The 25866-nt window shown below is 37.1% G+C and overlaps 1 protein-coding gene across 6 annotated transcripts in view; it reads right to left on the bottom strand.

Annotated features, from left to right (window-relative positions):
• RABGAP1L (RAB GTPase activating protein 1 like) overlaps positions 1-25866 on the bottom strand; it is a 736622-nt gene that overhangs the window by 505064 nt on the left and 205692 nt on the right. For all 6 annotated transcript variants that reach the window (XR_004380432.1, XM_032838759.1, XM_032838760.1 and 3 more), the window contains exon 13: positions 20390-20540. Coding sequence is in view for 5 of the 6 variants with exons in the window: in XM_032838759.1 (XP_032694650.1) it covers positions 20390-20540 (151 nt within the window). In the remaining variant the exon portion in view is untranslated. The remainder of the gene's footprint in view (positions 1-20389; positions 20541-25866) is intronic.

Genomic DNA, 25866 nt, shown 5'->3' with positions numbered 1-25866 from the left:
ACAACCTTGGGTTGAGTGTTTTGTTTGGGACTTACTTGGCCAGGACCTTTTGAACAGGAGTGTCCCAATAACGTACTAGATATTATGTATGTAAGAGTGAGCTTTAAAAAAAATGGTCTTTCAGAAATTTCTAACTACTTTGTAACTGCATGACTTAATCTGATGATAAAAGCAGTTACTAAAAGTTTACCTCAAAAAAAAAAAAAAGTTTGCCGCCCCGTTCCAAAGAAAAGCAAAACAAAACAGTTATCAGTGGAATAATACCTTACCTTACTTAATCTAAACATCATGCTACCTATGAAAAGCAAATGATCAAGTTTCTAATGTGGATGAGTTCGACATCAGTGTGGAGTGGTGCACAGCTTTTACCACGTATGCAGCGAGCGGCCCTGACCACAAGCATGAGTTCTCAGCCTTGGAAAGACCACTTCTGGAAAGCCGGCAAGTTGCCTCTTAGGTTTTAGTCTCTGGAGGTACTGTTTATTCATGAGAACTATGATAATATTCATGTGGTTTTATCACAATATAAAGAAGAAATATTCTCTATGGTTTTATGCTCCAAGCAAGTTCAATGGAAAACATTAAAAAGGGAGTTAAAAACCATAATTAATTACAGGTAACTCTAGTTTCTATTTCCAGGTCTGATATACCTTTTCTATTTGACCTTGGGCTGAGTATTTAAACTTTTAGATTTCTACATTAACTGTAATACTATGGTTTGAAATTAATCTAATCCACAGCTAAGTCAAAAAGATAAACTGATGTTTCTAAATCAATTCTCAATTCTCAAAATTAATGTATTATATAAACCTATAACAATACTTTAAGGTGAACATCTGAGTAACTGAGTTAACGCAAATTAATGCAAATCCACATACCTCGAGTTCAACAGAAACCCTAATCAAAAAGAATCCCAGAAATCTAAAACCTGAGTAAAAACTATGGCACCTGCTTTAATAACTGTTCTTGTTCAATATACTCTCTTGTGGTTATCAGGTGCATCAAATAATATAAGTTAGTGGCAAATCTGGGTTAACAAACTTTTTCTTAATTCAACAGAAATACAATTCAAAGAAATACATCTACATTTAAAAAGTAATTACTACGTCATTCATAAGACTTACGTTTGCCATAGCTGAACATGCCATGAAGTTCGCAAACATTAGATTGTGCTGTGTCAGCAATCATTTGTACAAGATTTAGCATCCTGAAGTATAACTGGTTTGAAATAACAGCACAGAATAAACTGTTCCCCAAAGAGCCACAATTCAAATCATCTTCATACAAATAAAGAATCAGAATATAAAAAGGAAAATCTACTATGTGCCAACATGTGCGGGAAGGGTGGGAAAGATGCAAGGAGGAGTAAGCTACAATTCCAGATCTACTGAGGGGAACTTTTCAGTTATCTTCAGTTATCTTCCTAATTTGTCCAACTACTTGCCCATTTTAGATGTTTCTTTGAGAAAACTAATTAGTTCCATTTTAATTGGTTTATTTGAGAAACTAATAAACCTCTGTATATGTATTAAAACATATCAAAAGATAGGAAGTAAATTAACAAAAGCAACATTAAGAGCAATGATAAAGTTCTTACTAGTAATTCATAATCAATTACTATTTGGTAAATTAAGAAATATCTGAAGTGCTGGATATAATAATCATCATACAAACACAAACAGGCCTGGGAAACAAGACATAGAATATATACATAATACACATACCCTTATGAAATTAAAACAGTCTCTTTTATGTAGCAATTCTGTAAGAAGATTTCAGTTAAACCAAAGAAACTGTTAAGCTTATACAAATGACAATATTAATTAAATAGATAAATTCACTAATAGTTGTTATTTATGTTGATTTTGATCTCACATGATATATATGTATATATGTTTATATTTATACATATCTGCATACATTCCCAAATGTTGTCTACTAAGATTATTTTTAAGTAGCATGGTTTGTTCCAAGATTTAAAATACATGGTAAGATTACAAGTTAAAAAACTTGGCAGATCAACCAAAATATTTTAACTCCAAAATTATTGCTATTATGTAAATTTATGTCTAAAAAGAAGTCCATTAAATATCAAAGTTTATCACTACAAAATAAAGTTGGCTAGAAATCTTTCATATCACTCCTTTCAACTAGCACATAAGCAGTGAAAGAATGTTGCTAAAAGCTGGATAGCAAGTAGCTAACTCCACAGTTTCTTCTGGTAAAACAGCCCGTGCAGGCAGCTGAAGAGCAGTTTCCTTTTTTAATTAGAGTCATTTCCTGATTAATTAGTCCCAGAGCACTTAATGCAAGACTACACTGCGCCACTGGGACAAACAGTGATTCTCCTCTTGGTACTACTAAGTATCATCTTTTCCCAAGGATCCAGCTCAATCTATTTTCAATGGGAAAGGGTCTTTTCACAGTAAAAATGAGTTGGAAAAACTACAGATCAGTAACAAGAGATATATCACCAATCCCAGCAGGAAAAGTATGCAGATTATCTTGGGGAATCCCTTCAATCCTTCATTTAAATTCTCCTATACTTTTTTCTTTTTTCTTTTTTTAAGATTGATTCATTGATTGATTGATTTGACAGAGAGAGATCATAAGTAGGCAGAGAGGCAGGCAGAGAGAGAGGGGGAAGCAAGCTCCCTGCTGAGCAGAGAGCCTGATGTTGGGCTCGATCCCAGGGACCTGAGCCGAAGGCAGAGGCTTAAACCCACTGAGCCACCCAGGCGCCCCACTTTGTTTGTTTTATAACTCAGAAAGTCTTGATTTTAAATAGCAATTTTTAAATGTAATAAAGATTATTTTCCCTTTTGACTGAATGATCGGCTCTGTAGGACTAAATAAGAAAGAAATCTTGTGAACATACCTAAATCATCCCTGCAAAAATGTGACCTTTAAAACTCTTCAAAGATCTGAAGTCTCTAGAAAATAAAGTAGGAAAGCTACAGTCTTCAATTACGTAATCTGTATGAAGAGACAGAACCTTACCTAAGTTATCTAAGTACCAAATAGACAGATGGGTAGGAAAATTAAGATAAGTGTCCTTTTCTTTTTTTTTTTTTTAAGTTTTCAATTAAAGATTGCCATTATACTTTTTCAAATAAGAACTGAAGTTTTAAAGAGTTAAATGGAATTGCTCCTTTTCACATCATTTTTGCAGGTATCAAGGTTAAAAGTTTCATAATGCTGTCTTCAGAAAATTAGTCATCTATTAAAAGATTAAGTAGCTTTCATAAACATGTCAGGGATCAGCTCTTAAGGGTAGAAGTGACTGAATTAATCTGACAGGAGTAACAAGTAAAGCTCTCAAGTATGCATACACATAATATTCCATAATTTAAAAAGTTTTGAGCAACTTTTACCGAGTCTATTCATCATTCATCAGGAATAAAAGTTTGTATGTAAAAAAAAGTAGAACCTATTGTACTCTTTTTTTAACTTTTTATTTTTTATTAACATACAATGTATTATTAGCCCCAGGGGTACAGGTCTGTGAATCGCCAGGTCTACACACGTCACAGCACTCACCATAGCACATGCCCTCCCCAATGAATCTATTGTATTCTCAATAGAAGCATTACTGATAAAATTGTCAATCTAGAAAAAGTAGAAATTTAATAGAAAAAAACAACCAAATGAGAATCATAATAAAATAGCTATGGAGTAATTATTCTTTTTAAATAGCAACATATTGAATTAATTATAATACTTATTTTGAAAGAGTCTGTGGAATGAATATATTAATTAAATCAAAAGCCAATTTATGGAATAAAGCTTTAAAGTCTGAAAAAATTTGCAGTATCAATCATATCTCCAACATGGTATTTATCTAGTATCTTCTGGAAGAAGCTCAAGAATTTCTCAGAGAAACTGAATTTTTCTAAGGCCTACAATAATGTTTCATTTTCTCAATGGTCCTTTGGCTTTTCCACTTGTTTATTTTTTTTTTTCTATTAATGGGAGAAGGAAGTAGAAACTAGGATATGAGTTTGCAATAGGAGATATATTCTGTGTCATATTTTGGGGTCTTTGTGTATGCATATTAACAATTACATATCTACTCCATAAGCTTAAAAGAGTAATTATTTAAGTTACAATGAAAATACTGAATAAATTATGATGACAACTTTTCAATGACTAGTCTTGCATCTGGTCCCTAAGAGCTACCCATTAAATGTGATGAAAAAAGTGAGACTTCAGTTAATCAGCTCCGGTCTATAACTTGAAGCATTCTATTAAAAAACAAAACAAAACAAAACCCCTCCCAAAACAAACACCAACATTCTTTTTTTTTTTTTTTAAGATTATTTATTTATTTGACAGAGAGAGAGGGCGGGAGAGGGAACACAAGCTGGGGGAGCAGGAGAGGGAGAAGAAGGGAGCCCAATGTGGGGCTAGATTCCAGAACCCTAGGATCATGACCTGAGCTGAAGGCAGGTGCTTAACAAATGAGCCACCCAGGTGCCCCCAAAACAAACATTCTTAACTTCTAATATAATTAATTGTAATACCATAATCAATTAACCCCTCCTATTTTTTAAATCATGGAGCACTGACCTATACTTCAACTCATGTAGTCACTCAACAAATATTTATACTCAAAGCTAGTGCCAGGCTCTGGGGATACAAAGCATATTTCGTTTGGAGAAACAAAATGACAGTTTTTCTATGATGACACAGTCTGTTGTCTTGTCAGTTTAAAAAATCAACTAAAAGCCATGCAACTAACAAGCAGCCTAAACTGAGAAATTAACAAGGAAAATGAAACCCAGCAAATATAAAATTCCAAATAATGAAAACCACCTTTTGGAGCTACATTATGGACAGTTAAGAAAAGGAGGCAGGTTACAGATGGAAGAAATGATGGAGAGACAAATATAAACTATAACAAAACACAAAAGGATAAAGATACTGAGAAATTCATAAAGTAATCAAACAAGAAACTACAACATGAAACTGTTAACTGTTACAAAAATATGACAAGAAATGTGTAATATGGGGGGGTGGTTTGGTAGCTGTCTCATATCTATTGTCTCACACTTTTTTTTTTTAAATTAACATATAATGTATTATTTGCGCCAGGGGTACAGGTCTGTGAATCATCAGTCCTACACACTTCACAGCACTCACCATAGCACATACCCTCCCCAATGTCCATAACCCAACCACCCTCTCCATAGCCCAGCAACCCTCAGTTTGTATTGTGAGATTAAGAGTCTCTTATGGTTTGTCTCACTACCAATCCCACCTTGTTTCTTTTTTTCCTTCCCTACCCCCTACAAGCCTCCACCCTGCCTCTCAAATTCCTCATATCAGAGAGATGTCTCACACTTTTTTAAAACCCTGATACTAATTAACAGAAAACAGATGTAAACATAAATTTGAATGAAAAAGGAAGTCAATACAAAAACTCTGGGGAAAACTCATTATACCACATTACCCAATAAAATAGAAATATGCTCTAGAAACATGTGCAGATAAGATTAACAAAATTATTATTTAAAAAAGTTATTATGAAATGGGATCCAGGAGTAATACTATAATCCCAGACTCTTGAAAATTCGCATGATTTAGGAAAAGTATCAGTTTTCCTCTTATCCTTAATTCTAAAGCTGTAATAATACAACTTTTATGCCACTGAATGATCTATGCTCAATAACCCAAAGACTTCCCTCAAAACAGTGTACTCCTTCGCTAAGGATGCTGGGGGAAAGACTTTGAGTGCACCTCAGATTCACATATAAATTGTAGTTTTGATACATGCAAGTGTCAATACAGGTATCATAAAAAATGAAAGACCCTAGAGGATGAAAGAAAGTTTGATAAAAATGATGCTGTGAGAAAGTAATAATAAGCAAGGTATAATTATGTGGTCAGAAACCACTGCATTTACTACACAAGAAAAGAGAAAATAATGTACATTTAAAGAATCTTTATCAATAATTCTTGATTTCCTTTAACAAAGATCTTCTGGCATCTACCTGTTCAAGGCACTTACATCACAATACAGTGAATATTGTTTATTCTGTTTGCCCATCTTATTTTGTGGGTTAGTACATTTTAAAAATTATAAATTTTCTGGAGTAATTTTTGTAAATTTTGTGGCTATATCAGTAATATACCATTCAGTACAAGAGCCTGTGGCTTTTATACATACCAATGATACAGACCCAGCTGGAATAACCCCATTCTATCAAAAAGCTCATTTCCTACAACTAGACAAGGTGATGACAGAGAACAGAGCAGCCGTGTAATTAAACAGCGCCCTGCCTCTCGATGAAATCTAGTGTTGAGTGTTCCCTAACATACGGCATTGAATTTTTAAAAAATAAACCATGTAAAGAACAAACAAACAACTACCTGGTTAAATGATGTACAGGGTTTAACTTAGTTGTCAAACCTTATCAAATAAAAGAAATATGTAATTGATACCATTACTTGACTTTTCAATGAAATATTCTCTAAACGGTACTCAATCATAAGAAAAATACCAATTTTAAACATCTCCTCTTGAGACTGTCCAGTAATTATAATTACAGTATGTTCCACTAAAGAGAGTAAAAATTTTCTTTACCTACATGTTTTATTAAAAGCCATCTGCTACAATAATACACCGGAGAATAGAGAGAAGACAGGCTTTACTCTGAGCAGTACCAATAACCTGACAGGAATAAACACGGTGAAGCCTTACCTGTCCACGTAATGCTCAAGAAAGTCGAGAACTTGTAGAATCTCAAAACAGGCCAGTCGCACGGCTGTTTTTTATTTATATTCCAAAGGAGAGTTTTGGCAGCAACTACCAAAACGTTATTTGCAACTACTGCCCTTTTGACTCGCTGATAGAAGTTTGAGCACACGCTCTCTGTACTTTATAAAACCAGACTTCTACTTTGCAAGCTTATACTGTTTTTTATTCAGCCAAGATAGTATTTTTTCAGTTCACTGATTGTAAAAGTCAATATGCACTGCCATCCTAGCACTGTACCTGGCATACAATAAGTACTCAAATAGCTATAATATTACTTGTTAAAATTCTATTATATTAACCTTACATAACCAATTAAATATCCTCTTGTACCATTTTGATATGACATATTTTCTGAAGTTTTTCACTTCACGTATTTATACACGTGAATAAACTTTATTACTTTCTTCCCATTTAACAGGGGGACAAGCACTGACCCATAAAGAGCGCGTGGTCAACAGGGGTGGGGAGAGAGGAAAGGAAGGAGCACACTGATTTCACTTGTGAAGGCTCCTTGCACAAGCCAAGCTAAGTCACTGACAGCTGAATCATTACATAAGCCAGTTCTCTACTGCATTCCCTTCTCTTATCCTGCTCAGCCAGTTAATTCCTACCTCTGACATCCTCTTCCTTGTGAACTCTTCCCTGACTCATCCAAGTAGAGCTGAGACTTCCTCTCTTGTATGCCACACACTGGACTGAGATATCTCTTATAATTTGTATCATAATACACTTAATCTATCCATGCACAGACTTGCCTTTCCCTAGGCTACACGAGTCAAGGGTATGAACCCTTTCCATCTACAGAGCCCTAGAAATGACAGAAAGTCTGGCCCATAAAAGTTGCTCAATAAAGAGTTGCTCAGTGAACAAATGAATTAATAAGTGAATGAAACTAATACTTGATTTACAGTCTTGATTATAATCAGACAATCATTAGGAGTGATTTTTAGAGAACATCATTTGACTTTATGATATACTCAAATATGCATAATCACTAAAATAATAAATCACTACAAAGTCAAGTTTTAGAGCCTCTGCCTTCGGCTCAGGTCATGATCCCAGGGTCCTGGGATTGAGCCCCGTCAGGCTCTCTGCTCAGCAGGGAGCCTGCTTCCTCCTCCCTCTCTGCCTGCCTCTACTTGTGATCTCTGTCTGTCAAATAAATAAATATTAAAAAAAAAAAAAAGTCAAGTTTTAGGGATCAAATATTCCACGATATTCAGCAACCAGGAAAAAAGGAGAAAAAAAAAACAGAAAAAGACAAGTCTGATACTTCATACTTCTAAAAAGCTTTTTTTTCAATTCCATCACAGCTATTATTTACATCATGTGCTCTTGTGAAAATTATGTGACTAGAAGTAGTCTAACACACATGTGAAAGTAGAAATACAGACCCACACCAATATCCACTACCACTGTTAACAACATTCATGATGTAACATCATATTGGTAAAAACAGTAGAAGCTAATCTTGAATACTTACTATGTGCCAAGCACTTTACTACCTTATTTAATTCCCACAACAATCCCAGCAGGCATTACTATTATCCCTGCTTTATAGATGATGAAACTGAGGCTTAGAAAGTTGGGATAATTTTTCAAGATCATAAATTAATATGTGGGAGGGGTGAGACTCAAATCTAGATCAATCTAGCACTGGAACTTAAATCCTTTAAAAAGAAGTTGTATGCGTTCATGTGTACACATATGCACACATATAAATTTTTTGAAGAGAAGATTCATTCAGGGGAAAAAAAAAAACACAAGAATTCAAGTGGTGGTGGTAAATGGCTTGTGATGAGGTTATTTCTGAAAGCTCATCCATTAACGAAGTGTAAAGTATGAATGTTACAAATTACTTTACTTCTACAAAAGAGCACAGACCATGATCCAGTATTTGCTATGTTACACAAATAACAATCAGCAGACCTGACTGATAAACTATACCATACATGTCTTATAATTACTGAAATTATACATACAGGGCACCTGGGTGGCTCAGTGGGTTAAGTATCTGACTCCTCGTTTGGCTCAGGTCATAATCTCAGGGTCATGAGATCAAGCCCTTCATTGGGCTCCAAGCTCAGCATGGAATAAGCTTAAGATTCTACCTCTTCTTCCCCATCTGCTCCCCACCATCATACTCCCTCTCTCTCTCTCAAATAAATAAATAAAATCTTTTTGAAAATTACACTTACAGTTCTGTAAAACAACATAAAATTCAAGTTGCCCTAAACACATGTCAAATGGTTGCTAAATATGTGAAAATGTAGTCATTACTCAGTGACTCCTCAAGCCAGATATTAAGACATAATCCTCAGTTCAGAAGCTCTAAATTCAGTCCTGCTTGATCACTCAGGGGAAGTAGGGTCATAATCCTCTCTCGTCTTTTCAGATCACCTCAAAATGATGAAGAATGCTAATTTCACAGGAATAATAAGAAATATCAATTATAAGCAAATAACTTCAGTAATATGTGGTACAAGTCTCCCACTCATCCAAAAACAGGGCTGATGTCCTCAGCCTCTGGCAGAAATCATGCAGCAGCAGACAATGGCTGAAGCCCCAGGCCACTTTAAGATAGACTGTGCAGGGGCACCTGGGTGGCTCAATTAGTTGAGTGACTTTGGCTCAGGTCGTGATCTCAGAGTTCTGGAATTGAGCCCCAAGTTGGGCTCCATGCTTATCAGGGAGTCTGCCTCTCTCTTCCTTCTCCTTCTGGCCTCCCTCACTCGTGCTTGCTCTCTAAAATAAATGAATCAATGAATCAATGAATGAATTTTTTTTTGTAAAGACAGACTGTAAAGGCCCATTTAAAAGGAATGGCTTCGGGGCGCCTGGGTGGCTCAGTGGGTTAGGCCTCTGCCTTCGGCTCGGGTCATGATTTCGGTCCTGGGATCGACCCCCGCATCGGGCTCTCTGCTCGGCGGTGAGCCTGCCTCTCTGCCTACTTGTGATCTCTGTCTCTCTCTGTCAAATAAATAAATAAAATCTTTAGGAAAAAAAAAAAAGGAATGGCTTCAGGGCGCCTGGGTGGCTCAGTGGGTTAAAGCCTCTGCCTTCGGCTCAGGTCATGATCCCAGGACCAAACCCCGCGTCTGGCTCTCTGCTCAGCAGGGAGCCTGCTTCCCTTCCTCTCTCTCTGCCTACTTGTGATCTCTGTCTGTCAATAAATAAATAAAATCTTTAAAAAAATAAATAAATAAAAGGAATGACTTGAAGTTAGGTGTTTTAGAACTTTTCTATTACTGATTCTATAAAGTACTATTTAGATCTTTTCTACCACTTGTAAGGTTTATACATGTTTCCTGATAAAAACCGAGTAATACCTAGTTTATAAACTTCATTTCCATACAATGAATAGTATAAAGCAGAGGAAAGGGATAGTACTGCTCTTACTTCTTTAGCCTTTTATTACCTTTAATGGTGAACAATAAGAAAAATACAGAGAAAGAGTTCTTCCTTCCAAAGGATCTTTAAAAGACAAAACGTAGGAATGCCCTATCCCTTTCATTTCTCTTTTAGAGTCTTCTATTTTATGGGTTCAAAATTGATTCTGCTATTTAGTAACTGTGTGTCTCTTAATCTCTCTGTACCTCCTTTATCCTCAACGGTAAAAACGAGAACTGTATCACCAAAGTAGTCAGACTTACATGGAAAGAACGTAAGAAAGCACTAGACATAATACCCATCACTCCGTAATACCCACACGCTCCTTTAATTCCCTCAGCAAGTGTTTTCTAGCATCAGCTAAAGGGCAGTCCTAGTGCTGAATGCTAAGACTACAGCTGTAAGCAAAATCCAGACACACTCCTTATGGAGAGTTTATAGTCTAGAGCACTCCCATGAGTCATACTGCACTTCCCACAACCTGACCGTGGCAGGACCTTTCACAACTCTGTCTTTAAGCTTGGCACTGCCTCAGCCTAAATATACTCTCCTATTCGTTGCCTCCTAGGCAAAATTGGCTGCTCCATTCTGCTCCCTTAACACTTGGCTCAGAATTCTGTCCCAGCACTTACCATGGTATCACCATTCTCTGCTTTCTTGACTGCCTCCCCCACCGGACTGTTAACTCCTATAAGGGTAGGTATAAACATTACTGTTTTTATACCTTTAGTACCTAGCATAGTGTCAAACACAAAAGACATGTTAAAGTTTGATCAGTTAAGGAAAGAATTAGTTGCACAAGTAGATAACAGGGTGTTACACATCTTGTTTTGCTTCTTTCTCTTTTCTCAGATAGATGTCCTGAAACCTTCAGAGATCTCAAGAACCCACTGCAATCTCTGTTTTTCCCAGAGTACTTTCCTGTGCCACTCACTGAAGCATATACTGCTTTGTCATTTTCCTCATGCCTAACCCTAGTGCTTGCTTACCATGTATGAGGCATGCTCTGAGTGCTTTATGTGGATTATCTAATTGAATCCTCCCAACCATTCCAGAAGATACAGATTAAGACCATTATATACATGAGGGAATTGAAAGTGAGGATAACTAAGGAACTTGCTCCAGGTCACAAACTAGTAGACAGCAGAGCTTGAAATCTGAACCCAAGGTCTCCCTCCATGGTGAGCACCAACATTTCCTAAGGCGAAGCGACCACTTTCACCAAGACAGGTTGTGTCTGAAAGCTCCTTTGGATGCTAGCAGTAGAGTCAACATAATTCTCCGTGATTCAGATGTAACAGCGCTTCTGACTGGCCCTGCTTAGTCTCTGACATCAGATTAGGGTTATCAGTTTGTTTGCAGCTTTTGTCCTGGTTCATCTTCTGTTGAATCTAGACTAGAGTTTTTCATTCTTTTTAAATTTTTGGTCCCATTACATTTCCTACCAGTCAAAAAGATGTGTAAAGCTTTATTTTCTGTAGATTACATTATAAAAATAGGAGCAGTAAGTGTGATTCTTCTACACTGTACTCCCACGCTTCTCCAGTCAATATTACTCTCTAGCCACAAGCTAAAAGATTCAGGGTAATTTAATCTCACACCCCACTGGCATTTGCAGAATAATGCCAGTAATTCCTAGTGATTCCTACCTATTCTCTGGAAAAAACATGGAAGCTAAGACCTGGTGCTCAGATTAGCTCGATGGTTATAGCTGTCCCCAAATAGGTAAGATTCCTGGTGGGGAGAGATACTGCTTCATACTTTACTAGGTTTACACATAACCTCACATAACATAAGGCTTACAGTTTGGGGAAGAAAAAAAAAACAAAACTCAATGGCAGGTGAAAGACCTTACTCTGAAAACTATAAAACACTGATGAAAGAAATTCAAGATGACACAAAGAAATGGAAAGACATTCCATGCTTAAGGGTTGGAAGAACAAATATTGTTAAAATGTCTACCCCACCCAAAGCCATCTATACATTTACTGCAATCCCTATCAAAATACCAATAGCATTTTTCACAGAACTAAAACAATCTTAAAATTTGTATGGAACCACAACAGACCTTGAACAGCCAAAGCAATCTTGAAAAAGAAAAACAAAACTGGAGGTACCATAATTCCAGATTTCCAGTTATATTACAAACCAGTAATAATTAAAACAGTACAGTACTGTCATAAAAATAGACAAAGAGCTCAATGGGATAGAACAGAAAACCCAGAAGTAAAGCCACAGTTATATGGTCAATTTATCATCAACAAAGGAGGAATAAATACAAAATGGGAAAAAGATGGTCTCTTCAACAAATGGTGTAGGGAAAAATGGACAGCAGCAAGCAAAAAAATGAAACTGGACCTCTTTCTTTCACAAAATAAACAAAAATACACACAAAAGTAAACTCAAAATGAATTAAAGACCTAAATGTGAGACCTGAAACCATAAAAATCTTTGAAGAGAAGACAGGCAGCAATTTCTCTGACATTGGCCACAGCAACATTTTTCTAGATATGTCTCCTGAGGCAAGGAAAATAAAACCAAAAATAAACTATTGGGACTATATCAAAATAAAAAGTTTCTGCAAGCCAAGGGAAACAATCAACAAAACTAAAAAGGCAATCTATGGAATGAGAGAAGACATTTGCAAATGGCATATCTGATAAAGGGTTAGTATCCAAATTTATAAATAACTTATACAACTCAACACCCAAAAAATAATCCACTAAAAATGGGCAGAAGACATGAACAGACATTTCTCCAAAGAAGACATACAGATGGCCAGCAGACAAATCAAAAGACGTTCAATATCACTCATCATCAGGGAAATGCAAACCAAAACTACAATGACATACGGAGATGGAGAGGAGAAGGGAGTTGAGGGAAACTGGAAGGGGAGATGAATCATGAAAGACTACGGACTCTGAAAAACAATCTGAGGGTTTTGAAGGGGCAGGGGGTGGGAGGTTGGGGGAGCCAGGTGGTGGGTATTATGGAGGGCACATATTGCATGGAGCACTGGGTGTGGTGCATAAACAATGAATTCTGTTATGCTGAAGAGAAATAAATTTTTAAAAATTAAATTAAATTAAATAAAAAAAGAATTTATCAAACTCAACACCCAAAGAACAAATAATTCAATCAAGAAACGGGCAGAGGACATGAACAGACATTTCTGCAAAGAAGACATCCAGATGGCCAACAGACACATGAAAAAGTGCTCCATATAAGTCGGCATCAGAGAAATACAAATCAAAACCACACTGAGATACCACCTCACACCAGTCAGAATGGCTAGAATTAACAAGTCAGGAAATGACAGATACTGGCGAGAATGCGGAGAAAGGGGAACCCTCCTACACTGTTGGAGGGAATGCAAGCTGGCCACTCTGGAAAACACCATGGAGGTTCCTCAAAAAGTTGAAAATAGAGCTACCCTATGACCCAGCAATTGCACTGCTGGGTATTTACCCTAAAGATGCAAATGTAGTAACCGAAGGTGCACGTGAATGTTTATAGCAGCAATGTCCACAATAGCCAAACTATGGAAAAACCTAGATGTCCATCAACAGATGAATGGATAAAGAAGATGTGGTATATATATACAATGGAATATTATGCAGCCATCAAAAGAAATGAAATCTTGCCATTTGCAATGATGTGGATGGAACTAGAGGGTATTATGCTTGCCGAAATGAGTCAATCTGAGAAAGACAACTATCATATGATCTCCCTGATATGAGGAAGTGGAGGTGCAACGTAAGAGGTTTGGGGGATAGGAAAAGAATAAATGAAACAAGATGGGATCAGAAGGGAGACAAACCAAAAGAGACTCTTAATCACACAAAACAAACTGTGGGTGGCCGGGGCGGGGCGGGGGTTGGGTGGGAGAGGGTGGTTCGGTTATGGACATTGGGGAGGGTATGTGCTATGGAGAGTGCTGTGAAGTGTGTAAACCTGGCGAATCACAGACTTGTACCCCTGGGGCTAATAATACATTATATGTTAATAAAAAAATTAAAAATTTAAAAATTAAAAAAAAAACTACAATGCGATATCATCTCACTTCTGTCAAAAACTAAAATCAACACGACAAGAAACAACAGATGTTGGCAAGGATGTGGAGAAAAAGGAACCCTCTTGCACTGCTGGCAGGTGGGAATGCAAACTGGTCCAGCCACTGAGGAAAACAGTATGAAGAAAGTTAAAAATAGAAATACCCAAAGATCCAGGAATCACACTACTGGATATTTACTCAAGAAATACAAAAACACTAATTCAAAGGGATACATGTACCCTCATGTTTATTACAGCATCATTTATAACAGCCAACCAATGGAAGCAGCCCAAGTGTCCATCAATAGATAAACAGATAAAGATGATGTGGGGGTGGTATATGGAATATATATATTCAGCCATAAAAATGAATGAAATCTTGCCATTTGCAATGACATGGATGAAGTTAAAGAATATAATGCAAAGTAGTCAAACAGATATTAACCAAGGAAAAGCACACTGGAATAACTACCTCCTCTGAGGCAATGGTTCATGTGGTAACCACAAAATCAAATATATTTGAGGGCCATTCATGCATTGCAATGTGTGAAGAACAGAAAGTAAATAATAAAGAGCAGTGAGTCTATGATCAAACAGAAAGTACAAGCTTGAACCACACACACATACTATTCTCAATGTACTGATGGTCACACAAAGCGTATTGTGGCTGGATTCAGCCCGATGGCTGAATGACACCACACCTGAAAAGAATGCTTCCGAATGTGATTTGCTGCTTCAAATTCTGAACTACCACACCACTACCATAGAACTGAATGAGAAACAGACTACTTTTTCTCTCTATCTTTTCTTTCTTTCTTCTTAATGATTTTATTTCAGCAATCTCTACACCCAACATGGGGCTCAAACTCACAACCCCAAGATCAGGGGTTGCAGGCTCCACCAACTGAACCAGCCAGGTGCCCCAAAAGACTACTTTTCATAGAAGCCGAATCTTCGGTAAGTTTTCTGTAAATACTCACATTCCTTTCTTACATCATCTTAGGTCCTGGGTAGGCTTTTCATAAAGCAACTATTTGTTTAAGCTGAACCACTTCATTAACTGGCCTTGAAATACTGCCATTTCCTTGATAAGACATGAAAAATTAACTGGACCAAAGAAGACACTACCAACTGCTGAACCATGACGAACAAGTACCAAATACTGGAAGCACTTCTTACTGAATCTCCTCTGGGTGTTCATGTTTTTTCTACTGAGTGGCTGGTAAGCTTTTATGTATTCACCACCAAAGTACATACATACGTTCTCGGCTCTACACACTTGCTATCTAATTTCTACCCTTAAACACAGAAAAAGGACAAAATTGTTTCTTAAGATACTGACATGCATCATTTATCATCTCTTATTAGAAGGAAGACCATGAAACTAAATATACCACTGTATGTCCTCACAGAAATGTTATACCTTGAGAGCCTGAATAAAGAAACCACACATTTCTATACTGTTTGTATGAAAATGTTGTTTTGATAAATTTTACTGTTAACAACAGAAATAACATTAAAAATTTTATGTAGTCATAAATGTATAAACTGAACATGGAATAATTTATTAAGCTATCTTAAATTCTACATTGTTAGTCAACCTCCAGTGGCAATTTTTAAACATTTGCCATTCTAAAATAAACAAACTACTAAGCTTAATTTTTATAAAAAATTATTCCATAAGATCTCAACTATTGCCTCTATTAACAGGCAACTGCAGCAGAAAAAAGTGGGTGTCTACCCAATCTCTATTTTCTCTTTTCATCATTATTAAAAAACCCATATTTCAGTGGGTAGAGGAGAGAAGCAATGTGCCCACCTTAAAAAAAAAAAAAAAATCCCAACTTCCCAGGGAGATAGTAGCCATGTAACAAAATTCTGGTCAAAAAGAATAAGTAAAAGTTGTTGTTTAAAGTTTAAGGGAAAGCTCTTTAGAAGGGCAACATACAGGGGCACCTGGCTCAGTCTGCTGAGCGTCTGACTCTTGGTTTTGGCTCTGATCATGATCTCATGAGTTGTGATCTCACAGGTCATGACAGCAAGGCCCAGGTCAGGCTCCACACTCACTGCAGAGTCTGCTTGGGATTCTTTCCCTCTTCCTATCCCTCCCCTTCTACCCCTACCCCCACTCACATGCACTCTCTTTCTCTCTCTAAAATAAATAAATGGATCTTTAAAAAGGTGGGGAGACACAGACTTGGTTCAGATATGCCGAAGAGAGGTCTAGCCTCAATTCAAGCTTATGGGAGATAACCTCTAAGTCCCTGGCCTCTCCCAAATGGTATGAGTGTCTTTTTTCCATCTGCGGTTGGCTCTTCCAACCATATCTGATAGTTTATGCGGAGGATGCAACTCATGGTGAGCCCTAGACAGTTTGTGTTAAAAAGAGGACTCAGCATGGAGGCTAGCCAAGCCAGGAAAGCCAACCATGTGGTTAGGGGTATTGAGCCAGGTGATATCAGCCCAACTTTGGGAGAGGGGAGAACAGAGAAGTAAAGTTTGAATTCAACCAGGAGGGTGATGACTCAATCAATCATGCCAATATAAAGAAACCCCAATAAAAATTCTGGAGTCCAAAGCTTGGTAAGCTTCCTGTGTTGGTGATTCTTAAGCGCATACTACTACACACTGATGCAGGAAGGATAATATGTCCCTGAGGATGATGCCAGCATCCTATCTGAAATCCTCTCAGTCCTAGATTCTGCTCTATATCTCTCTTCCTTTGGCTGGTTCTGGTTTGTATTGTTTTGCTATTAAAAAAAAACAACAACCTGTAATTGTGAGTATAACATTTTATTCTACTCCTAGAGAGTATCTACAGGGACCCCCAAATTTGTAACTAAGCAAGTATAAAATAAGAGTGGCTCTCTGGACCCCCAAACTCTTAGCTGGTGTTAGAAGTCCCAGGAAGACTTGGTAGCCTGGAGGCCTGTTCCCTTAAAGTCCAGTTTGACAGCCTTTGTCTTTCTTCTTTTCTAAACACAATATTAGATGCAGAGTAGCCATTTTGTGACAACAAGATGACAAGCATGTGCCGAGTACATCAGACAGAGTTCAGTCAGGGAAAGAAAACCTGCTCTAAGTATTTCGAAGAGATTTAATGGAAGAACTTAAGTACTTAAGCACTGAAAGAGCTGGAAGACCAGAAGACTGGGGACACCACTGCTAGCTTCTGGGTTTGCCACCACCACTACAGTCCAGAGAAGTAGGGATGGCTATTGCTTCTCAAGTTAGGAAACTGCAGGAAACAGCAACAGAACGGAGGCAGGTGGTTCAATATGGAGGCAGATGCAAAGGCTCACAACTGGTGAGGCCCAGGGATCTGTCTACTACCAGGGATCTGCCAGAAAAAAATAACACGCTCTTGCCTGCCTCCAGTCTTCACATGCAGAAAGTAAATCACAGCCAGATCCCAGAGTGAAAGAGAGTTCTCAAAATATTTTATTCAATGAAAACATTTTTGGTCATTCTGTCTCTTGATCTTAAACTCCTTCCCATAATTATATATTCAAAATTACCATGGTGCTTAGTATATATGGTAAAGCTTTTATCATGTATATGACATACACTGTATTGTCGGAAGTTCATAAATAACATCATGGGAGACTATTCTTAACTTTTCTCCCAAAGTCTGAAATCCTAAAAGGTATGAATCTTAAAAGCCTCTTAGTAGAGAAAGAGATATGGTAGTAGAGGCTATCCTATAAGCAGTATACAATTTGTATACAATTTGTTATTTATACAATAACAAAGTATACAGTTTGTTATTTATATTAAAAAGTGTTCTGACACCAGAGTTACCGTCTCTGGACACTTCTTCTCAGTTACCTCCATTAACAAAAACTTTTCTGGACAGAAACTTCCAACACATATATATTTATTTTATTAATTTTTATTATGCACAAGTGCTACTGTATAATATAGATCCTATTAAAGCATAGAAATGTAGGTAGGATATAAAAAAAGATAAAACTAATGAAAAATTTAGGCTACACAAAAATATTATTCAATATTGAATATGGGTCATTTAAAAGTGTTTTATTTTGTGCAATTTTTCTGCTGAGAGAAACTTCACATAAAACTTACCATTTTAAGGTAATATAGTTCAGTGGTTTTTGGTATATTCACAATATTATACAATTATCCCCACTATGAAATTCCAGAATATTTCCAACACCCCAAAAAGCAACCCGTATCTGGGAGCAGCCACTCCCAATCCTTCCATCCTCCAGCCACCAGCAACCATTAGCCTACCTTCTGTCTCTACACATTGGCCTATTCTGAACATTTCATGTAAACAGAAATCATACAACATGATTTACTTTTTCATATGCTGTTTTATCAGTTTATGAAAAAACAATTGGAAACTTGTTTCAAAATCAGTTTTCTTAGTTCATGGTTTACTCATTATCATATCTGAAAAAGACTGACAGAGATCCAGAGACCCTAATAGAGGAGCATCATTTTTTTTTTTTCAGTCACACCCATTAATCATTTTGTTGAAATGTGGTTAGGAAATTACTCATTTTCTCAAATGAGGTTTTTTCCTTAAAAAAAAAAAAAAAAAAGATTTCATTTTTTTTAAGTAATCTCTACACCCAACATGAGGCTTGAGCTCACAACCCTGAGATCAAGAGTCACATGCTCTGCCAACTAAGCCAGCCGGGAGCCCCTCAAATGAATTTGTATCATTAAACCAGAAGGTGTTTTATTTTTATATTTTAATAGTCAGTTCCAAATTTTCTACAACTATTTGTACAAGTTTTAAACACATTTGAAATTTCTGATTCCAGGTTTTTAAGATGTTGAGTTTTATAACACGTGTAGCTTTCAGTGCGACAAAATCACATAGTGATGTTTACATTGCCAAATGTTTCAAATGTCCTTCTCTAGAACATGAGTTTATTTCTAGAAATAGTTGCTTTGTCATCCTTTAGACAACATTAATTCTTACTTGAAGGGACTGATTAGTGTGTTTGTTTTCTGTTGTCATTTTTAGTATCTTAATATGTAACATCCTGTGATAGCAACTGCTTTAAACCACTCATATACCCTGTGGGGGTTAAGTTAAAACTAGGCAACCTTTAAATCCACATAAGAGCCCATGCAAACTCCAAGAAAACTTGAATATCATGAAAGCGCATACATGAGTGTGAGCATCACTGGTATTCCTTCCCAAAGTGTGCAAGCCCCTTCTTCCTTCAGGTCACTCCTAAATCACATGGGACAAGTAGCCATTGGACCCAACGACTTACTGAGGTCTCAGTACCACGGCACAGCAAATATTAGGATAGCTCAATATCCTTTGTGTTGGAATTTAAAAAATACAAATGGAACTTGAGGCATTCCCCTCCCACACATATATCAATGGATCACCTTGCATATTCCACTGCAGAAAACACTAATCATAAAAGTGATTAGTGTTTTTATCATAAAAATGATAAAGCTTTTTAAAAAAATCTGAATTTAGCAATAGGTGAATTTAGGCATTCAGGAAATATCTGTGGAAGGGAGGGAGGCACAGAGGGAAGGAAGAGAAGAAAGAATTAAAGGGACTAAAGAATATGAAAAGTTGATAAATCCTGAGGAACAAAGTCTTGGTTATCAAAGTATCTCATTTATGAAGAGAGATGTTTAAATCCATGATTTAGAGCAGATTAAGAAATCGGGAGGTGAGACCTAAGAGGAGACTCTAGGACTGAGGACTACCTTTACATATGTTCTGTAATGTGCTCTTTGGACATAAGCACAGGAATTTACATTGGAAGCAGGGGCTCCTGACAGAATAAGGATCTGGGCAACTAACTATCTACATCATTTAAGTGTAAGGTTACATAAGCACAGAAGACCTTTTAATTTCATTTTAAGTTAATTTGATTTTTAAATTACACTAGAGTATAATTATACTGCGTACAAACATAATTGTACACAAATTTCACTCAGTAAGAAAGCTTCACTGAAAACACTTGAAATATAAATATCTTCCACTTATTGAAAAAAGGAAAGCCAAGGCATTATTTACCACTATCCACAACAAGTGCTCAGAACAAAAGGCAGAACCATTCACTGCACAACACTAAAGCAGTTTTTAAAGAAGTTCAAAACATTTACAACTTATTGCAGCTATGAAAACAGTATTTACTTAATATTCTGTCCAATGAGAAGAATATGAAAAAAGCTTCCTACCTTTGTGATAAGAAGTCGGTATCTATCCAGCATTGCCTGGTTGTCATGGCAGCCTGCTAATAACTGCCACACTTCTGCCCTCAGGGCTTCGGGGACACCACTCTTCACCAGAGTGGACAGCCCCTTCGGTCGTGCACCAAGGTTACTGTGCCTAAGAACACAAGAAAACAAACCATTCAAACTCCCTTCATCACCGCTTTTGTTATGAGTTACATTAATGAATTTACATAAAAAATGTAAGCCTGGGTTGAGAGAAAAACTGGGAAGGAGGCATGAAATGCCATCAGTTGCTCTGAGATGTCATGGATGTGGTTCCCCAGCCCCATCTTTTCTCTGTTGGTGAACCGTGTTATTCTTCTGTCAAGAAAAGTTTCTACTTTCTCTTTTTTACTTTTTAAAATCATTCTATGAACTTATTCACAAAAATGAATGTGTTAATTATGTATTTCTGGGAAGCATTTCAAGGCATAAAAAGAACCATCTGAATCCCTTGACATGAACATAGGGTAAGTTGGCTAGTGGCATGGGTACAGCAGGGGCTGGGGAAACGGGATGCTGAAAGTGGATCACAGGCCTATCATGTCTTGACTATATCCCTACATCCTGACCCAAAGTACTCCCTAAATGAAGGACCTAGAACTTTCCTACAAAACCTATACAACTCCACCTTGCTAGGGGAATAGCATAGACTTATCAGCCAAGGGTATTTAGAAATGAAACGAAGGCAAATATTTTTTGTCATGAAGTCCATGATGACATAGGAAGTATGCTACTATAATAATCTGCCCACCTGAACAAGAAACTGACTTGCAATTCCCAGTCTTGTGAATGTAATTTACATTCCTCCATGTTTTCCTGGTGCCTAGCTTGAACCTGGAGCTACATTTTACGCCCCTTTGCTCAGATTTTCTCTCTACCTATATTTGTTGCTCAGTTCTGATCTCTTAGGACTGACCCTGGTGTTACCATCTGGGCTCCAAACCTTGACGATGTACTCTGGTTTGATCTAACATTCAGACTCTGCTTTCAGGTTTTAGTCTTAAAGGTCATAGAATCAATACATCTATTTTCTAAACTGGCCTCCCATCTACTTCACCAACTTCTCTAGCTTATATATCCTCTTCCATCTTTGGCCCAGACCTCAGTTTTAGCAGGCCCTTCCTCTGAAAATACGTTCCATTCTTTTCCCATTCGGTCATAATCTGGCCATTTTGGAAAACTGTCATAACTCCTATAACTTTAAAGCTCAAGTAAACTCATCCCATTAATATTTTTAATAAAACATCAAGTTTATATATATTCTGCTTTCTTTTTGCCTTTTCAAAGAAAAATTTTATATTGCTAAGTTAGAGAACCTAAACTGCTGATACTGATTGGCTTGGAGCAAAATGAAATGAAAGGAGGTAGAGCTTATACATTTAAAACACTATTGCACATTAGGGACCAGAGTTATGCTGCTAAGTGAAAAAAAGCAAGTTTCAAAACAGTATATATTTTAAATTTACATACTCTCTCTCTCCCTCTCTCAAAATTTTATATGTAGTATTATTTTATTTTATTTATTTTTTAAAGATTTTATTTATTTGACAAAGAGAGACACAGCAAGATAGGGAACACAAGCAGGGGGAGTGGGAGAGGGAGAAGCAGGCTTCCCGCCTAGCCAGGAGCTGGATGAGGGATCCATCGCAGGACCTTGGGATCATGACCTGAGCTGAGCTGAAGGCAGATGCTTAACTACTGAACCACCCCTACAGTATTATTTTAGATAGATGTTCATTCTCTCTCTCCTTCCCTCTCTTGCTTCCTCTCTTACTCCAACCCATAATATTTTGAAGACTGATTTCAACCTGCATAGGAAAAGTATATAGAAGAATATACCCCAAAATGTGTAATAGAATTGAGAGGGAAATTACTTTTTATTTTCCTCTGCTCTTTGAAATATTCACAATGATCTTAAATTCTTTTATAATCATGCACACACAAGAAAAGTCATTTCAATTCTTTAAATTTCTCTCATGGACTTAAACTAAAATACGACTTTAGTTTGTAAAAACAAAGCTAAATATGCTCCACAAAATTTCTTGTATTATTCTCGAAAAGACTTACACCTGAGTAAACTAACATCTTTAATCTCCTTCCACCTGCCTCTTCTTTGCTATCTAATTGAGTATAATATTAGCAAAATAATATTGCGCCACAAGAGAGTCAGGATCAGTCATAAAATGATCCTTCTTACAATTTATTTGGTTCTGAATATACTTTTGAATAGGAAAAACATATGTTGTTTGAGGGTAGCTGAGTTTCTATAATCTTAGGGTAAAAAGCGGAATTAACTAAAAACAAGAACTAACTGAAAACGGAATTAACTAAAAACAAAGGTCAAAGCTCATTTCCTCTGAAATTAAAGCAAAATATTCTGAATTTTAAGTCCCATTATATAGCCACAATAGCAAAGTAATTAAATATATCATATGCTTCATGTTATATAGATCAGTAAGTCATCAGTGTACACACAACCGTTAAAACTCAAATACACACCTCCCATGTAAAGTAAAACTTTCCTCAACCCCACATAATCCTCTGGTTGTCATACTGTCTCCTACCTTACAACAACAGATTTCTCTAGAGCTCTTAAATAGTCATTACCTCTATTTCCTCCTTAACTCAGCTCAGCATGGTTTCTGCATCTGTCCTTAGTTTTCACTGAAGTAATACATGACCTCTCTCCATGCCACTAAGTTCAAGGGGCATTTTTCAAACCTCTCACCATTGACCACTTCGCTTCCTTTGGCTTCAAGGACAAAGCCCTCTCTCTTCCCCCTCACAGACCCCACTGCTGTTGCTTCGCCTCTGTGAACCTCCCAAGTCTTGTGGATACTCTCTTCACACTTTCCTCAGTGGTCTACTTCTCTTGTTTCTCTCATCTCGGAGTATTTTCACCCATGCCCGTGTGTTTGGAGTTTCACAGGCTCAAAGGCACCTCAAAATCAACATGTCCAAATCTCAACCCACATTTTCTTACTAAACCTTGCTCTCCAGGGTATCCTATCCCTATCTCAGTGACTATCACCACAATCTATCCAAATTAGAAACCTAGGAATTACTGTTGGCATTACTCTCCGCCCTTTAGAGATCCATCAACAAGGCTAATGCATTTTTTCCTGACCTTTCCAAATCCCATGCACTTCTCCCTATCTCCACAGCCACCAATTCTATTCAGCCTAGACCACACACAGCTTCCTAACACTCACTTGTTGTACTACTATACATTTCCAATACTTCTGGCAAATATAATTTTGTATAATGACTTAAGAAAAGATTTTAGGGGCGCCTGGGTGGCTCAGTGGGTTAAAGCCTCTGCTTTCAGCTCAGGTATGGTGCCAGGGTCCTGGGATCAAGCCCCTCATCGGGCTCTCTGCTCAGGAGGGAGCCTGCTTCCTCCTCTCTCTCTGTCTGCCTCTCTGTTTGTGATCTCTATCAAATAAAATTTAAAAAAAACTTTAAAAAAAGATTTTATATTTGGAGTATCTTTTCCTACATATGCATACATACACCCTAATGAACATTTTACCACAGTATGATTCAGCTCAATCGACATTTCAGCTTCTAGCTGACCCCCAGCCATCTGTCCGGCCAAGCATTATGGAAAAAAGTCTTTTCTCCTCTCTTAAAAACCTAGGCTCTATTTATCCTTATAGACTGGCATTTAAAAAGAACTAGGTCATTCATAACACTACACAATTAACAGCTCTAATTTACTGATTATCCTAGTAATCATACAGTTATTATAATGCATACAGCACCCTAATGCATAAGGGACAGTAAAGGATATTAAGCCAAATACTACTACTAATATACATCTATGACCAGGGAGGACTGAAATAAAATAGCAATTTATGGAAATAATCACTGCTTTCAATATTTCAGATAAAACTACCTATTAATAACTATATATGACTATTGCTTTAATAAAACATAAACTGCAGCGATCAAGAGACCTAGAAATAGGCAACTAGTTGTTACATGTGTTGAACCATGCACTGGAAACAAGAGGCATCTAATTATTCAAGAAGTCACACATAAAGCAGATATATACTAAATGTATTATTATCAGGTAGTTTTTAATAAATATAAGTAATTTTTATTATTAAATTTACATTAAATTTTATTTATTAAAAAAGTTTAATAAATATAAACTCCAGAAGGGTAAGAATCTCTGTCTTCTTTATTTTAGCACCCCAAGTACATAGAACAGTGCCTGGCGCAAAGAAGGCACTCAATATATTTTACATAAATAAGTGAACAGATTTATAAAATTAAATTAATATGATCAACTACTAAGTCTAAGCAAAAAAAAAATGCCTTTTTTAAAAAAAGATTTTATTTATTTATTTGACAGACAGTGCAAGTAGGCAGAGAGGCAGGCAGAGAGAGAGGAGGAAGTAGGCTCCCGCTAAGCAGAGAGCTGATGTGGGGCTCGATCCCAGGACCCTGAGATCATGACCTGAGCCGAAGGCAGAGGCTTTAACCCACTGGCCACTCAGGTGCCCCCCAAAAATGCTTTTTTAAAAGCAAACATGCTAACTGATTTTAATAAGATCATCGAGTTGCCATGTATTCATCTAGTCACCTTCAAAAAAGGCATCTTTTCTTGAAATGATCTAGGCATATAAGAACTTTTACTATTCTAAAACTGTCCAGAGAGAATTTCAAAGGGAAGATATTATTTCTAACAAAAATACCAGAGAAATCAAGAGATGAGAAGAGCCACTGAATGTCACTGAGTGGTCGCTGATGGAATTAGGGCAATTTTGACAGAAGGGAGGTGGAAGTAGGTGGGTGGGAGACAGGACAATGTGAGGACAGTGGCTTGACCCATTTTAAAAGGTTCTCACAGGAAAAGGAATAGCTAGAACTGAAACTAAAAGACAGGGATTTCTTCTTCCCCAACAGTGAGAAAATCTAAATATGTAAACCTAGATCCTACTTAAATTAAACAAGCTACAATAAGAAAAAAACTTCAAGAGAGGCACCTGGGTGGCTCAGTCAGTTAAGCATCTACCTTTGGCTCAGGTCGTGGTCCCAGGGACCTGGAATCAAGCCCCGAGTGGGGCTCCCTCCTCAGAGGGGAGTCTGCTTGTCCATGTCCCTCTGTATCTCCCACCCCTACTTGTGCTCTCTCTTGCTCTTTCTCAAATAACTGAAGTATTTTTTTAAAAAGGTTTTATTTATTTATTGGATAGAGAAAGAGAGATCACAAGTAGGCAGAGCAACAGGCAGAGAGAGAGGGGAAAGCAAGTTCCCCGCTGAGCAGAGAGCCCAAAGCGGGGCTCGATTCCAGGATCCCAGGACCCTGAGATCATGACCTGAGCCGAAGGCAGAGGCTTAACACACTGAGCCACTCAGGCGCCTCTAACTGAAGTCTTTAAAAAAGAAAGAAAGAAAGAAAGAAAGAAAGAAAGAAAGAAAGAAAGAAA

Source organism: Lontra canadensis, unplaced genomic scaffold, assembly GCF_010015895.1.
Source record: "Lontra canadensis isolate GAN:19392208 unplaced genomic scaffold, GSC_riverotter_1.0 scaffold106, whole genome shotgun sequence".
NCBI classification, from domain to species: domain Eukaryota; kingdom Metazoa; phylum Chordata; class Mammalia; order Carnivora; family Mustelidae; genus Lontra; species Lontra canadensis.
Note: the sequence above shows the minus strand (reverse complement) of the source record. Positions and strands in the feature narration are given on the sequence as shown.